We start from the raw sequence: 16604 nt of genomic DNA on the forward strand, positions 1-16604 counted from the left end.
CCTGCAGCCTGGTCGCCCTGCAGCCGCAGATTAACGACCACCAGCACTGCTGAAAGAATCCATTTTCCTGTGAATGTAACTCTGGCATATGTTCTGTGGATAGACAATCGCACGGGCAAGTGGGTCTTTCTATTTATGCGTTCATTTTTTGTTAGACTTTGTAGTTTAAAGAAAGCAACGAAAAAACAATTTCTCCAAAACAGCATTTCTTCCAGGGCATTCATTCCTGTGAAAAACAATTACTACATTGTTTCCTGGAAAGGCTTTGTTGGCTCTGTAGACCTTTTCTCTGGTGATAGCTGCTATGGATTGGATTAAATTTCCCATGACAAGGGGGGAATTTAAACAACCAAGGAACTTATAAATAAATGCAATTACAGGTATGTGGCACACTCTTTTTGCCACAGTATTGCGGTGTTGTTCTTGATGATTTGCCTCGCAACAATGTGATTATGTTTTGGTTTAGTGCTTGGGGCCTATAAAGAGAGACTTTTTATACAGGTCTCTTTGTTGGGAGAAACACAGCTACCTGTAGAGTAAAACATGATCTCTGTGGACATGTACGAACACATTGTTTGGCTTTTGGGATGGGTTAAAGAAACCGTCTTCATTCCAGGTTTAATTCTGCAAAATGTGTTCTCACCCACACATGAAATAACTGACAAAACCAACTCTTTTAATACACAATTTAAATGTTGTAAATGAACTGACTTATACTCCTGCTGATGATTTATGATATAGAATAGTCTACACCTGCTCTATAAAAGAAAAGCTACCTGAGATAACTTTTGTTAGTATTTGGCACTTTGCAAATTAAACTAAATAGATATTTAAACTTTGACTAGAACAAAAGCATACATTATATTCCCTGCAGTTGATCAGCTGTCTAGCTTCCAACAGTCTCACAATCATGACCTTCCTCCATGATTCCTCAACCTTCTGAACTCTTTCTCAAACATATTGCATCAAAGTAATTATTCAACATCTTGGGAAACAGACATTTACTTCTTTTGCAGAGAGTCAGATGAATAGATGATTATCACAAGTCACATATTATACAGTACACTGTATTAGACTAGCTTATCTTAGCATAAAGACTGGAAAAAGAGAGAAACAGCTAGCCTGGCTTTTTTTTAAATGAAGCTAAATCCACCTAGAAGAACCTCTAAAGCTCACTAACAAACATGTTACATCTCATTCCTGTAAGGGAAAAAGCACATTTCCCCAAATGTTGTTTTTGTGTATTAGTGAAACAAATGGAAGTCTGAAATGGTCAAAACACATTTTCACTCATTTATAAAATTGCAAAATGCATTTAACAAAACAACAACCTTGATTTAATACTGACATACAGAATGACAGTAATAATTGGGTTAAAACATGCAACCACATTGGTCTTATCTATTCATTTAGGTTGTTGACTTGTGAGAAAAATCAATACAAATTCATGACGATAGCACTTGTTTGCATGCATCTTGATCCCCAATAGGCCTACAGATAACATTGTTGTCTACGTTGCTATTTTGAGCATTAAACACGTACCTACCAATGATGCAGTTAACAGTTATTTTATATCAGACTTACTTATCATCAATGAAGTCAGGCCTGTAGACCTAGATGAGCGGGTTGTTGTCCTTGACACACTGCCTGCAGCCTGTTTTAAAACATAAAGTTTAGAGAGAATTTAGACGGTTGTTTATTCTGGGGTCTGGTAGATTTGTAGATAACATTGGTATAGCATCTGACTCAAAACTAACAAAAAGATCAGATGTAAACTGTTTGAACTGGCACAGGGTTTGACATCTGATGCCAACATGAAAACAGAAAAACGTTGTCTGCTGTTTGAGAATCATTCAAAGCCGCCATCGTATTAACTGTTATGAATCTGCATTACTTATATTATTTACTATATTGTTTACTTCAAATTGTATTGATTTTCATACAGAAGAGAGCTTAAATCGAGCTCATTATCGTGAACAAACCAAATATATATTAAGATACAGTTCAGTATTTTGTGGACTTTGAATTGCAGTATGAAGTAAAAGAGGATATGCTTACAGAGGTTTTTCCAAATGTAAACTTTATATACAGTACAGGATTAACAAAGTGGAATTTGCATGTTAACAAAATCAAAGATCAGAACAAATGTGAAAATCAAAGATATTCAACAGTCAAAGGAGATCAATTGTGTAATCATTTGAAAGAGGAAATAACCCGTATAAACTAATTCGATTTAAATGAATATGATGATAAAGTCAAAAGTCAAAGTCAAAGTCCACTTTATTGTCAAAGTTTCCACATGTGTTATACATACAGAAAATTGAAATACTGTTTCTGGCAGTCCCACAGTGCAAATATAAACAAGAACATATAACATACAATAAAATGGCGATCCAAGATACTGTATAAACACTGCTGTGTATATACATCTTTGGGAATATTATATGAGTTTATTTATTGTATTTTTTTCCTTTCTTTTACTTCAATTTTAAGTGTACTGTAAATATTGAATGAGAATTATACAAAATAATAATGTTAACATGTTATTGCCATAACTGCAATAACTAGTTTTAACTGTTGAGTCTCGATATGGCCTTTATTGAGCTGAGCTCAAAACATCCATCTTATGTCAACATCTCTGTTCAGTTATGCTGAAACCCACACAGGATAATATACTGTACCTTCAGGCTGTAGGACTGCAAAGCCTGCCACAATACACAAATTGGCTCAAGCTCATTCACGTCAAAATGACGAAGCACACTATTATGCACAATCATGCATTTAACATCAATCTTTACACAATCATTTTATTGTGCTTCTTTAGGGATAAACTGTCCTGGTTTATCCCTAAAGGGGGTGTGACTCACAGCAACAGTCAAATAAAGCATGTTAATCCATCAAACGTGTTCATATCCCTTGGAAAAACAGTGTGGCTTACTGCTGTACAAGTGTACCATTTCATAGACATTATGGTGGTAATCATTGACAGGGAGAGAAACTTAAAGCCAAATTAGGGACATTAACTGCTAATCTTTACACAACCAGACCACCTCTGACTACCCGTTTGAGCACAATGGAAAAACATGCAGGATGTTATATTGCTGATGATGCATACATTAAGGGAAATGGTGCAAACCTGCCAAAGGGCCAAACCAAATACACATAAGCAACAACCAACCAGCAATGCATCGCATTTAATCAGCTCATTTATATTCCAACTACTGACTCTGTAAATGAGTTTTATCACACTGGATACTGTTTGTGTGTACCGGCTGTGGCAGCTCATTTAAATGCAAGGGAACACAAAGTTTCATTCAGATTACTGATGTTTTTATTTCATAACCTACCGTACCTTTCTTTAAATCAATTCATGACACATAATGTGTCCCATGTAAGTTACTTTTTGTTATAATTGTTTTTAGCATAAATTGCACTAGTTTGAGCAACACAGCATACTTCTACTCCAATGAAGCACATTTGGTGCTTTTTACTCCACTGCATTTAGTCTACAAATGTATTTATTGGTAACTTTATAAATTCAGATTTTCACACACAACTCTTGAAAGATATAATTGTTTTGTATAGATAAAAACCCGTCCAACATTATATTTTAGTAACCTTAAACCGTGAGTGGGTTCACAGAGAAATAATTGGAATTATGTATCTCGATGCTAAGTAAGTTCTATTACTTGTAAAGGAGTATTTCTACAGTGTGGTATAAGTACTTTTACTCAAGTAAAGAACCTGAATACGTTTTCCACCACTGAAGAGGACCAGAGCGAATATCCAAAATAAAACTAAATTCAGTGTGGTGCTAAAACCCCCTCCTTCTTAAAAGAGCTCTCTATGGCATAGGAACTTTGTGTTCCATTTCCTTGGCTCATGATTCATGTGATCATGAGAGAAAAGTGTGCAGATCTGAATAAACAGATTAATCACAGAACTGCAGATTATGCAACTTTACTTTTTTCTTTTAAATCAGTAATACAATGTTTTCTTGATGCATATCGCCTGGTCTTATCTTTTATCTGATTGGTACGGCTTTTATCAGTAAAACTCCTGCTGGCAGCTTTTCATCAGTAATCTCCACATGCTTTTATCTCTCAATGTGAAGGAAACTGAGGACTATTTGTTTTAGGTGGGTGTATTCTCTTATAGGATTGAGTAATATGAAACCATTTTTGGATCGTGATAGTGTCGGTGTCATGACCGGAGCTAAAGGACAGCTGGGATTCGTCTTGCCTGACAGCTGCATTATCCCTCAGACGTGTTTTAGCAACATAACCTCATCAATGGGTCAATACTCTTTCACAAAGCTAGGTAAATACAATTAATTGGAAATGTATGGTCAGAGGTTGGGAGATACTGGAAATCTGTATCATAACATTACATATTCTAATACATGGTAAGAGCCATGTTTGGACTAGAGCAATCTGTTATGCAGTACAGCAGGGGAGCCTTTAATAGTTGAAATTGAAAAAAAAGTGTTTAGGAATTGTATTTGTGATGAAAACTCAACTAATGTTCAGGTGACAGTGCACACTGTACTAAAAACTAATAACATAACTGCAGATCATATTGGGGGCGGCAGTGGCTCAGCATGCCGGATCGATTCCCGATCGGATAAAAAATTGTTTTTCTTCTACATCTTCATATGATGTTTTTTTTTCAATCATCTATATTTTGTTTAGATTTTGTAAGTGTGTGTTCATTTGAAGACTTTCAATATTCATATTTATTTCAGGTCCTACATGGACAATAGGACTTGCTTCTTCCTATTTTCAACCACAGGACAAAAAGCTCTGAGTGAGGAAAAGTGACACATAGATTATTTTCCTTCTTCACACTTTAAACATGTAAATTGTTTTGTAATTGTAATTTACTCTTTGTGGAAAAATGTGTCCACTACAAGTCACAAGTTATTTTAAAAAACTGTTTTGAGAAACAAATAACGGTGCTATTTCCTAATACCCCCATTTTAAAAATTACATTAAAACAAATATCCAATATTAATAAATGCGTCAATTTGAAAAACTGGGTATGCATCTACACCAATGGACATTTTAATAGGTTCAAAAGGTTATTATATATCTGCTAATGATGACAAAAAGAGGGAAATGAATCAGACAGCAAATAAATCCAATTTCTAATTGCCGCTGCTTATCTGCCTAATTTATTACTGTTTAATATGTGAGCAACACACCAATGTCAGGACACATAAAAGCCATGCATACCCTCAAAACAAACAGAAGGACAAATGTAATCTGATTTCACTTATCTCTTTAAAATGTTAAATATGATGCGGTTGACCTTAATGAATAATGAAATATTAATAAACAGGTCTCTCTGGATCCAGAATCTTATTGTGTTATCTGCTTTACAGAACAGGACAGACACAGCGGTCTTAGATATGAAGTCATCAATAGGAACTTAAAACTTTTGACTTCAGTTAGAGGGTGAACATTTTTTTTAAAACAGTTTGTATTTGCATGATAGGGTAGAGTACAGCCATGTGAAGATAAAATCTCTGCTAAAATAAGTTAAACATTTGTAATTTGAGCATTATTTAGTTTTGTTCACATAGTGTAATTCTTAACCTTAAAGTTTAAATAAGGACGTTGCTGAATTGCCTTTTTTGTACAAATAAGATTTCCCGGTGAGCAGGTGTTCTGCATCCAAGCTCCACCTCTGATGCATCACCCTTTCTCTTCCAATTTCTCTAATATTTACACGTTCAATAACCCATGACACAGTTCCTCCTGTCCCTCCACGAAAACAAACGCAGTTCTTTTAAAACACTTAAGGGGCTCTCGGCATCCTATAACCGGTGATGTGGATGTCAAACTTCCTGACTTTTATCCCCTCATCTCGTCTCCCCTGATTTGGTTCATCCGTAGTGTTAGCCCACCTTTCGCTCACTTGCTCAAACACCAAAGTTAAATTCTCTAACAACAGCAAGACATGTAAACAATTGAGTTACTTTCAAACCAGTGAGTTTAAGTTGAGTTGGAGGAGAAAAAACAGACAAAGGATGATGAATGACCCATTTCTACTGCAGATTAGAGCTCCTTCATTCTCTTCAGTGCTTCAGATTTTAAACTGTTAAGCTTTCTAAGGGATAAGCATTAAACAAAAAATTCACAGAGCGAAGCTAGTATAAGATGCATGGAGACACTTTAGATCGCATATTTCATCACTGTATTGATAACTCAGTTTGTTTGTTTGTTAAAGCCTTTCTAAAATCATGCAACTACTAGCTATTTTCATTGACCAGAGATGGGAAGTACATTAACTCAAGAACTGTACTAAAATACAATTTTGAGATACTTTGTACTAAGTCTACTCCACTATAATTCAGAGGTAAAAACATGTTCTTTTACTCCACTACATATATTTTGTACTTTAGGTCACTTTTCAGATTTGGATTAATAATGTGAAATAGAATCAACTCTTGAAAAGGAACTTATCAGAACCTTAAGTAACATTCACAAGCTAGCCTGCAGTATACAGAGTAGTTAAAACTGCACCTTTACCAGCTTTGATAACACTTCAATGCATCCATAATTATAGTCAAACATATCAAATATTATTATTTTATCATATTTTGAGGCTAATACTTTTGTACTTTAACTTGAGTAACATTTTAAAGCAGGACTTTTACTCATGACAGAGTATTCCCACACTCTGGCACGTCTCCTTTGAATCAAGTACAAGATCTGAGCACTTCTACAACCTCTACCAGTGACATATTTGATTGGGTTTCAGTATTATAACTAGTGGGGACTTTAGTAATGTGTAAATTCAATGCTAGGAAAACAGCTTCAATCGAAAACAGTAAACAGTGTAGATAGGAAGATACTCTATAATAATAATAATCTGTAGCATCACTTCAAAATGTTACAGCATCAGAAGACTAATAATATGTTCAACTTGACAGCTAACCATTTGCGAGTGTATGGAGGAAATTACATACATTATAGACCATTCAATATAATAGACCAATGATATTTCCTCACTGGTAAATAATTGACCATGAGTGAAAAGCAGCTCTCAGAGAAGCCATCAGTAAGAGCCTTCATTCCATTTGTGCGTCTCATTCATCGTGAGTTGCATAGCACACTGTTTCCCCAGACCGTGTTCTGAATACTCAATAGCTGCAACATAATGTGGAATGAATGTATTATGTGCACAACCACAACAACATTTTTCTTTCTCCATAGATATAGCTGTGGCGTCTAAACAACTATTATCTCGGTTTTCCAGTTAACGTGTGAATGTGTTAGCTGATGCTGCACTCTCATGTTGATCTTTTTATTATTTTACAAACACAGCTTTGAAATGTATGTCTGACTTAAAGATATCAGGATTTATGTTTTTCCATGTGCACAGAATGTTTCTGGCCTTTGATGCATTTCTTTCCAAGCAAAGAATGTGGTTCTTTCTAGATTGGTCATCAGCAAATTCTTCTGTGCAACACCCCTTTCAGTCCCATGGGAGAAAGATGCTTTTGACTTGCACACACAAACACACATGCGCGCACACACACACACACACACACACACACACACACAGGAAAAGGAGTGGGAGGATGTGTTGGTACAATCTTTCATTTATTTTGCTTACATGAGGTCACTCAACCATCGGGTTTGACGATTATCGATGTGTGCCAATGTCAAAATAATTCATAATCATCCAAGAAAAACAACAAATGTGAGACAACATTTTTGATACATTATTTTAATATTTGCCCTATTTAGTTTTATAAAAACAGAGCAATACTCACATGAGCACACAATAATAGTTCTATACAAAACTGACTAGTGACACAATGTTGTGGATGTTGATATTTCACAATTTTAACGGGTAAACTCAAGGAAAATTTCAGGTGTCATTGTTCGGCTCTCGTCTCCTCCTGCTGGGCTGCGGCCTTGGCTGCTAACCGCTCCATTTTCTCCTGCTCAGCCTGCAACCTCAACTCCTTCTCTCTCTGGATCAGCTGCCTTCTCTCTGCCTCCCAGGCCGGCACCTTCCTCTCGTACTGCTCCAGGTCGGATTTCTCCGCAGCAGCCAGGTTCTGTTGGGCCAGAGCGGTCACTGCAACGAGGAATGAGGCAGAGTCCACTTTACCCTCAGACTCCAGCCGGCCACACAGTTCCTGAAGAGGCAGGGAAACAGAAACGATGTTAAAGAACCTAACTGTGACCTCAAAAGCAGGTTATTTAATACATACCAAAAAGAGACAGATAAGTTGAAATCATAATAAACATCAAGGTTTGGATTTTCTGATAAGGAATTATGAGGCAACATTTAATTCTTGGCCGGCTCAGGTATATTAAAGGCCCAATCAAGCCTGAATGTCCCACAAATGATTAAACACAAACATGAAATGCAGTGAACCAAACCACTTAGTTCAGCACATGACGTAGACCTGGGTTTCTGTACATTTTTAACCCCAGATATGTTGTGTTTTCATCTGTGGACACATATCCTTAAACACAACAATGTGCCAACAATGTGCCAACAAAGGCAGGAAAGGAGAAAAGAGCAAGCTTTTTAACATTGATGAAAAGTATAGAGGAAATTGTATTCAACACATTTCTTTGACGGGAAGGACATGCACAGTAAATACACTGAAGGTACAACCATATATATTTTTTAACAATAAAACTAAACGGTAGTTTAATAATACAGCTTGTAGTGTGGTAATAACACAAGGGCACATTCTGACATCACATATTTTAGTCATTGATCAGAAAAAAACCCCCAAAATAATAATCTCAGTCTTCAAATGGACATTTAAAAAAGCTGGATACAAAACAACCTGCCTGATAAATAACTTATTACTATTACTAATGTCGGTTTGGCCCAACAGTTTTTTGCTGCACAGCTCACAGACATGCAATCTGCTTTAGGCTACAAAGTCTGGTCTCAAAAAGAGATAATAATGTTGTAGTGAGAAACTTTAAATAGTTTGAATTCATGGTTCAGAGTAAATGATTGTTTTTTATCATCACACATAGTAATTTAGCTAAGATTGTGATTGTGTGTTAAGAACTGTTGAGTTGAGTCTCAGAAAAATGTTGAGTGAGTTTATATCGGGCTCTTACATTGAAAGGTAAAAACCATAAGGAGAGAAGCTGTAATCGTCTTTGTTTTTATCTTATTATCTGCACAAGTATAGGCACAACTTAGCTATAATGGCTAGGCGTAGCTTGCAAGCAATGCATCCTGGTACATGTAGGCACTTCTGGCAGGGCTCCACAAGCAGGAGAAGTTTTTTTACCCACTAAAAAATGTTTCACTCACATTAAAATACCCTCAGTATGCTGCCCAATCAACGGAAGAACCCCAGTCATGACAGGAAACACAGTTCATCAGATGTTCTCAGACAGCTGAGTCTAATTCAGTTGCTACAAACAAAAGTTCACCTGCTGTACACAACAAACACCCACCTTGAATCTACTGACATATTGAGGGAGCTTAGCCTGCTCCGCCTTATCGTCTTCATCGACAGTGGTTTCTTTCTTTTCCTCCTCTCCTGCCGACTCCTCTCCAGACGACTCGCTGTCTGAGGTGGAAGACAGTTCCTTTAGCAAGTCGTTCATGTAGTCCAGCTGAAAAAAAGTAAAAACGAACGTTGAGTATGCAGAAAAAATGTTGTTTTTAAATGATTAGGTTTTTTGAAAATCAAATAATGAGGGAAACTGCTGAAAGAGGTGTTACTGCGTCTACATTTTAATCTGATTTATATTAAAATAATTTGAATGAAAGTCGTATATTAGTAAGAAAATGCTGGTTTAATCTGAAAAACACACACACACACACACACACACACACACACACACAAAGACCGCACCTCTTAATTTTAGGTAGAAGTAAGATTAACTGTCACCTGAGGCAGCGGTCACCAGCATTTTCATTTGAGATGTAATATTTCCTCTCTGTCCTGCGGCGTTATCTGCTCTGTCTACATTACTGCTGTGCTGCTGTCTGACACAAGAAGTTTAGTTCCTGGTGCAGTGATTCTCACAGACATCCTCTGTGCTGCAGGCCAGTCACAATCTCATTAGACGTGGACAAAGCTGGAGTATTGAACTGGACAGCACAGGCCCGATTAGCGGCGCTACACCCCAGTGTGTGTTATCGCGAATATGTAAAAATAACAACAAAATGACAGCATGTGTGTCCTATCTCAGCAGATGTGGACTGTCTGTGTCATACACCCCACCTGGAGAGTAACAACAGTCTCTACGGAGCGCGTTTGTAATGATGTGTTGTGTGACTACAACGAATCATATTTAAAAAAAGGTTTCTTTTCCAGAACAGTCTTAAAGTTTACTCTGACGTCAAACCCACAGTCAGTGGAGAAGTTTGACAACTAAGACCTGAATATGGGGCAAACTGTTTGGTTAGAAAAAGAGAAAAACCTGCCTCCCCCAAGGCTTCTTTGTTTTCATTTGTTATGAGATGAATATAATAGAGGATGCACCAAACCAAAATATTCTTCTAAAACAATAACTAGTTGTCTCGATCCTTACGGAGTCTTTGGACAGCTTGACGTCCTCAGAAGCAGCAGCCACTCCTTCCATGACATCCAGCGCCCGGCTCAGATATCCCCGCTCCCAGAACAGAGGCATCCCTTTGAACACGGCATGAATGCCCTTCAACATTTCCACCTTGCCTTGATGTGAAAACAGGAGGAGAACAAATTAAACAAACTGCATAATGAAAGAACAGCAAATGACTCCCGTTAGAAAATACAACGGTGAGCGAAGAAACTCAAATACACACCTAGCATGGCGTTGCCCAGCAGCTGAGCGCTGAGGCCAACAGAGTTGTCCTGCTTTATCCCACAGAGGAGCAGCGACGCTCCCAACATCCGCTCCTCCGACACCTAAACACAGTGAGGACACAGGGTAAGTATTTTAATGGGGAGCTGACTTTTTTTACTGATGCTTCAACTTGTACATGCTGATCGAAGAGCTCTACGCATTCTTCCATAATACTGCATTGTCATTTTTTAATTAAATCATTGCCTTTAGTGTGGCGCCCAGATGAAGGAACAGTACTGTATTTACAAGCATAACATTATTTTGCGATCATGTTTCTGCATGTTGCTGCTGTTTCACTCACAGTGAGTTGTGGTCTGGTTGCTAGGTAACTGGCAAGGGCATACAGAGACAGGATCTGTGTGGAGGAAAGGTCGACGGCCTCCTGAAGCATCACCTCTTCAACCACAGAGCACGCACCTGCACAGTTACCACAAATACTTTATGTTATTTCTACACCCTGGTTTTAAATCACTTTATGAGGAAACATTTTTTTCTAAAACAATTCAAACAAACTGTCGATATTACAAGGATTTCTTCTTAGTTATCAGACAATTTCAGTCAGCAGAATAAGTCTTTTAATAACAGGAGGGCTTTAAATGAAAAGCATTCAACATGTTTGTTTAACTCCCTGCTCTTTATGTTCACCTTGTCAAGTTAAAAGGATAAAGAAAGTCTGGAGTAATTATATTTTCTTATTGTCTAACAATGCAACAATTCCAAATTGAGTTCAAATACAATATAAAAGTTCTGCCATTATTATCAAAGTTTCCACTGATGTTTTTCTATGCAGGGAAAGGAAAATGAGGTTACAAATAGGTGGATGGGAACTAACTCATCATCTATGTGCATCATTTATATGAATAAAAATAAAGTTTTAGGACAAATATTAAACAGAGGAATAAGATGTATCATACTTTAGTTTCTCAGGCAGAATGTGTCAACAGGTTCAATTGGCTGGGTTTGGTCTATTTATGGGATTTCCTGATGATACAAATATAAAATACTGACAGATTAATAATCTTAAGTAAAACAACATTAGATTTGATAGGTAATACTGAAGTTATAAAGTATAAAGCACCATAACAACTGGATGGAGTCATAATGTTATCAAATGGATTTGTAATTTTACCTCAGTAAAACCATCTATGCGCTTTCACTTTGTGCCAAATATGATGTATTGTTTACCGCCTACTGTGATTACAGAAAAAATAACCAGGCTTCCCCTTCACCTCTGTCTTTTACAAACAAGGAAAGAAATGTTTGAGATCTGATGTTAGTGGTCTGATAGACAGTCTGTTTCCACTCCTGGAAACCTCCAAAGACAACAGGAATGTGTCCGCAGAGATTATATTTTATTTTAGTTTGCCTGGCCCAGATTTTCCAGATGATTTTTTTTTAAACATGTTTTTTTTTTAAAGTCTTACTTTTGAAGTCGCCATCCTTAATGTAAGAATCGATGAGCAGGTTAAACGTGAAGTCATCTGGGAATATTCCATACTGGACCTTCACACACAAGATGCTTGCATTATTACAAACATTGACTGTTTACCCATCATGAAAAACCAAAAAATTTAATACAACAACAACACAACTGCTGATTACTAATGCATCATAGACTCACAGTAACATGACACCAATCACAACAACATCAGAGGTGGCTCTACTGTCCGAGCACGCTCCGTTCTACCTCGCTGTAAACACGTCACTTGCTACTGTACACTTCTACTTAGGAAAAATTCAGTGGTTCCCTGAAGCTGCAACTCACTAATGAACAGCACACATGCTGAGCTGAAATGTTAAACTTGTGAGATGTTATGTTTTGCTCAGATCATCTGGACGGTCAAGTTAGGATCTGTGATAGATCTCACTTCCTGATAATTGCAGCCGTCAGACCCCAGCAGGAGACTCTGATCAGATTTCCTTTATGATTCAAAAGATGGGTCGCTTTTACACGACTAAAGAGATTTGGGTGTTGATTTAATTGAGGGATTATTACATGTTGTCTACCTTGTTTTTAAGTGTGTGCAGGGCCTTCTCTCTGACTTCATATTTTAGACACTGCCTTATCCAACTGTGAATGGTCCAGTCTCTCAGGTACCAACAGTTTGGACTGTGACGAAACCTGGGGGTAAAAAATAAAACACATAAAGTTTTTATTAATTATATATCCATTAAATGTTGGATTTAATAATAAGCAACACACATTTTTGGGAAAGATTTGAAGAACAGATTAAATAAGACATTATTTTGGATGCTAAACCACCAGAAGAGCAAATTGAACACATGAAGAAATGTCAGAGCTCATTAAAAAAACTATTTTCCAGTTTTCCTAAATGCAAAGGTTGTAATTTGGTTTTTACCTGATTATTATTAAATGAATCTGCTCTGAACAAGGTTTTGATTGGGAATTTACCAAATCTTATTATCACAAGACTGGGTGCAGATTCCAAAGGAAGGAGTAAACAGGAAAAGTCTGGCTTTGCCCCGAACAAAGAAAAGCATGGGACTGAACATAAACTGAAAACAGACAACTCATTCCAAGAAAAACACACAAAACCAACTAAGCAGCAGGAATCCCGACACAGAAACTGATGCAGAGAGAGTAAAATGATCCTTCTTACTTGTAAAGGTAGTACTCTGCTTGGTTCACTTCCTCTTGAGATGAAATGTTGTCAACAAACTGAAACAGAAAATTCAAATGAGTGTTAAAAAATGTTGTGGCAGGACAAACAACATTTAGAGGGTTTAAATCCAGAGCTTACCCGAGACACAGTCAGAGAGCTCACTGGAAGATTTCTGTCGTATGTCCTGTCCATATTGTTGGCAAGTAGAGCTGTAAGTCATAAAATACAAAAACACAGGGCTGTATAACAGTTCATGGGCAGTAGCAAATTTGAGCAAGTCATTACCCATTTCAAACAATTCTAAAAAACATTGTACTTCAATTTAATTAAAGCCATGGCCGACAGTGTCATTTTGTTTAAACTATTGAACAATTACCATGCAACATGGCGGCCTTGCACTGCCCTCGTGTGGGGACCGAGTGCACACACAAGAGTTGTATCTGCTGCATGCAGCTTATATTGCAACAAAACAATGTAATCTGTTGATGCTGGTAGGGCTAGCTGTCAACACAGATGTTATTAGAATACTTAAATTTCACGTAATCCAAAATATATTTGACCAAATTATGATTCAAGTCAGGAATAAACTTATCGAAAAAAAGAAAATACGACTAAGAATTGTTCAGGCACAGTTTTTGATACTCATGAAATCTTTGTGGATTTCAGAGTGGTTCAATTTATTGTCATTGCACAACACAGGCTCGATAAACACAATTAAGTTATATCCTATTTAGCTTCAAAAAGATGGAGTGGTGGAGTTTAGAGAATTAGTTCAGCAGTCTCTACGTGTGAGGAAAGAAGCTGATTTGTAGTCTGAAGGTACGACAGCAGATCTGTATCTCTTGCTAGACCACTGCACAGTGGACAGGATTTGGCCTGGGCTGGGTATTGTCCATTAATTAAGAACATTTTTGTTTTTATTTCTTCTGGTTAATAATTACCTTTGAAAGGTGCTATGAGGATCTACGTTTTTGCATCTCTAAACGTTACAATAGTTTATATTTTAGCAATATTGTGCTGACTCTTGAGCCACATTCAGTTTAAATTGTTGAATTATTGATAAACTGCATATCTAAGATATAGCTTACCTATATGATGCACACTAATCCTGACGTCAACCCACGTTGAAGACTTAAGTTATTATTGGCTGGACTGTTCATTAAATGAAGTATGTGAATACATTATTATCAGGTGTATCTCTTACCCAGGTTTAGAGGCTCTTTCTCCCTTGCTTCCCACACTTTGGTGTCTGTGTAAGCTGCTGAGAGCAACCATCTCCTGGCTACAAAGAAAAACGGTCAGTCAGGTCCTACAGATACAAATACTTCACGTTTATAAGCTCGTTAACAATTTAACAAACATGAACACACGTGTGCGTGTTTAGGAGGTTAATGTAACGTTAGCTATAGTTAGCTTGCAACATCAACTGGGGACATTTAGCTCCTAAACATCAAAATGATGAAAAGTAAACAACAAAAGAGTATAAGATAAACAAATCAACGCAATCGTGTAAAATGTGTTGTATCCATGGCTGTATAATAGATGTGTTTACCTGAAAAAGACGGGGATAAACATTTAACTTTGACAGCCGCAGTAACACATCGCTTCAACACGGAGGCTGCCATCTTTGGACGATACCATCACTGAGCCCGGAATGGGGGAACGACATAAGAGGGTTATACCAAAAGTGCTAACAAAAGGTTAATGTTGTTTGTTTGTTTGTTTTTATATTTCTTTCTCTATCAATACACATTGTGATTATAATAAAGGTCTTTAGGGAATGTAGTTCAATAAAAATGTTAATCTGTGTATATTCGTTTATGGAATAAAATGTCATCCTCAGTAAATCACCGATACATTGTTGGCTTGGGGGATTAATAGAGACTATGTTGCAAATGTGTGCACTCAAATTAAAATATTGGAGAAATCTCAAGAATTTAAAAATGTTGAAATTTGAAAAAAGGCTGAACACTTAAGAAATACCCAGTGTGTTACACAAGAGGGCGCTGTTGACATAAAGAGGAGAACGACCAGTTGCATCCACTGAAGTAGTGGTGCAGCAGTTTCACTTTGCCCAGTGGACCTGCAAATAAAGCCATAAAAAGTCCAAGTATTTGTTACTTATTATACATTTTGGATGCTTCCTTAGGTTTTTCAGGACATAACATTTATTTATTAAAAATATTCCAAACAATCCCTGGAATAATAGCACACTGTCAAAATGATGCATTTTTGGATAATTGACTTTAACTGTGTATTTATTAGTCCATGTACAGCACAACACTTTTGTCCTCTCACCTCAATTTCGCTGTTATTGTTTTTAAGAAGGACAGTGGGTCAAAGGAGGTGACAGGTTGATACTAGGGTGGGAAAGTTTTGTTAAACAAAACGTGGAAGAATTTTAGCACCATCTCGTTCTCTCATTCAACAGCAAAACAGGAAGCTCTTCCCTGAGCTGCACTAGAGAGAACTCACAGGAAGCATTTCCAGACACACAGGTGGCGATACAAATATCTTTTTAGGAATAAACTGACTATTTTCAATTGTGTTGCACTGCTGTGTCCTCTTTGTTTGCAATTCTTTACAGTGTGTAGTCAATTTCCATCAAAAGAGTTATGATCAAATTCTTACCTCATATTCATTTAATTTAAAGTGGTGTTTGTTTGTGGACGTGGTTCAGTGATATAAAGACTTCAGAAGTTTTGTTTTCAATATATCAGATACACACATCTCCTATACACTTCCTTTTTATTTCAGTCATTACAGCGGAAGGACAGCGGAGCTCCTTCTCCAACAGACTGCTCCAGCTCTGCTGTCACAAGGACAGGTACAGGAGAACATTCCTGCCTACTGGAATAACACTTTGCAATAATTACCCCCTGGCTGGCAGACAACTCACTGCTCCACAGCCTCTCGTGTGAACAGGACATAACATGCACACCTTGACATTTGTATATTTCTCATTTTTAGTTTTAGTTGTAATTATTTGTTATGCTTCTTCTTTTTGTATTTTGCTGCTGCAATGAAAACATTTCCCAGTTTGGGATAAATAAAATATTTCTGATTCTGATTACATTTGTTACATTACATTTCATTTAGCTGACGCTATTATCCAAAGCGACCTACAATAAGAGCAAAAAACAGAGAG

General features: G+C 37.0%; 1 protein-coding gene across 1 annotated transcript; it reads right to left on the reverse strand.

Moving 5' to 3' along the window:
- Nucleotides 1-7591: 7591 nt before the first annotated feature.
- Nucleotides 7592-15099, reverse strand: mrps27 (mitochondrial ribosomal protein S27). Its single transcript, XM_063896351.1, has 11 exons — nucleotides 15009-15099; nucleotides 14661-14738; nucleotides 13595-13665; nucleotides 13454-13512; nucleotides 12840-12954; nucleotides 12257-12335; nucleotides 11134-11249; nucleotides 10792-10894; nucleotides 10539-10681; nucleotides 9453-9614; nucleotides 7592-8155 (listed from the first exon to the last, which is right to left on the reverse strand). The coding sequence occupies exons 1-11, from the start codon at nucleotides 15079-15081 to the stop codon at nucleotides 7889-7891; spliced, it is 1266 nt and encodes a 421-aa protein (XP_063752421.1). The 5' UTR covers nucleotides 15082-15099; the 3' UTR covers nucleotides 7592-7888.
- Nucleotides 15100-16604: the final 1505 nt, after the last annotated feature.

Source organism: Eleginops maclovinus, chromosome 12 (genome assembly GCF_036324505.1).
Source record: "Eleginops maclovinus isolate JMC-PN-2008 ecotype Puerto Natales chromosome 12, JC_Emac_rtc_rv5, whole genome shotgun sequence".
Classification (NCBI taxonomy): Eukaryota; Metazoa; Chordata; class Actinopteri; order Perciformes; family Eleginopidae; genus Eleginops; species Eleginops maclovinus.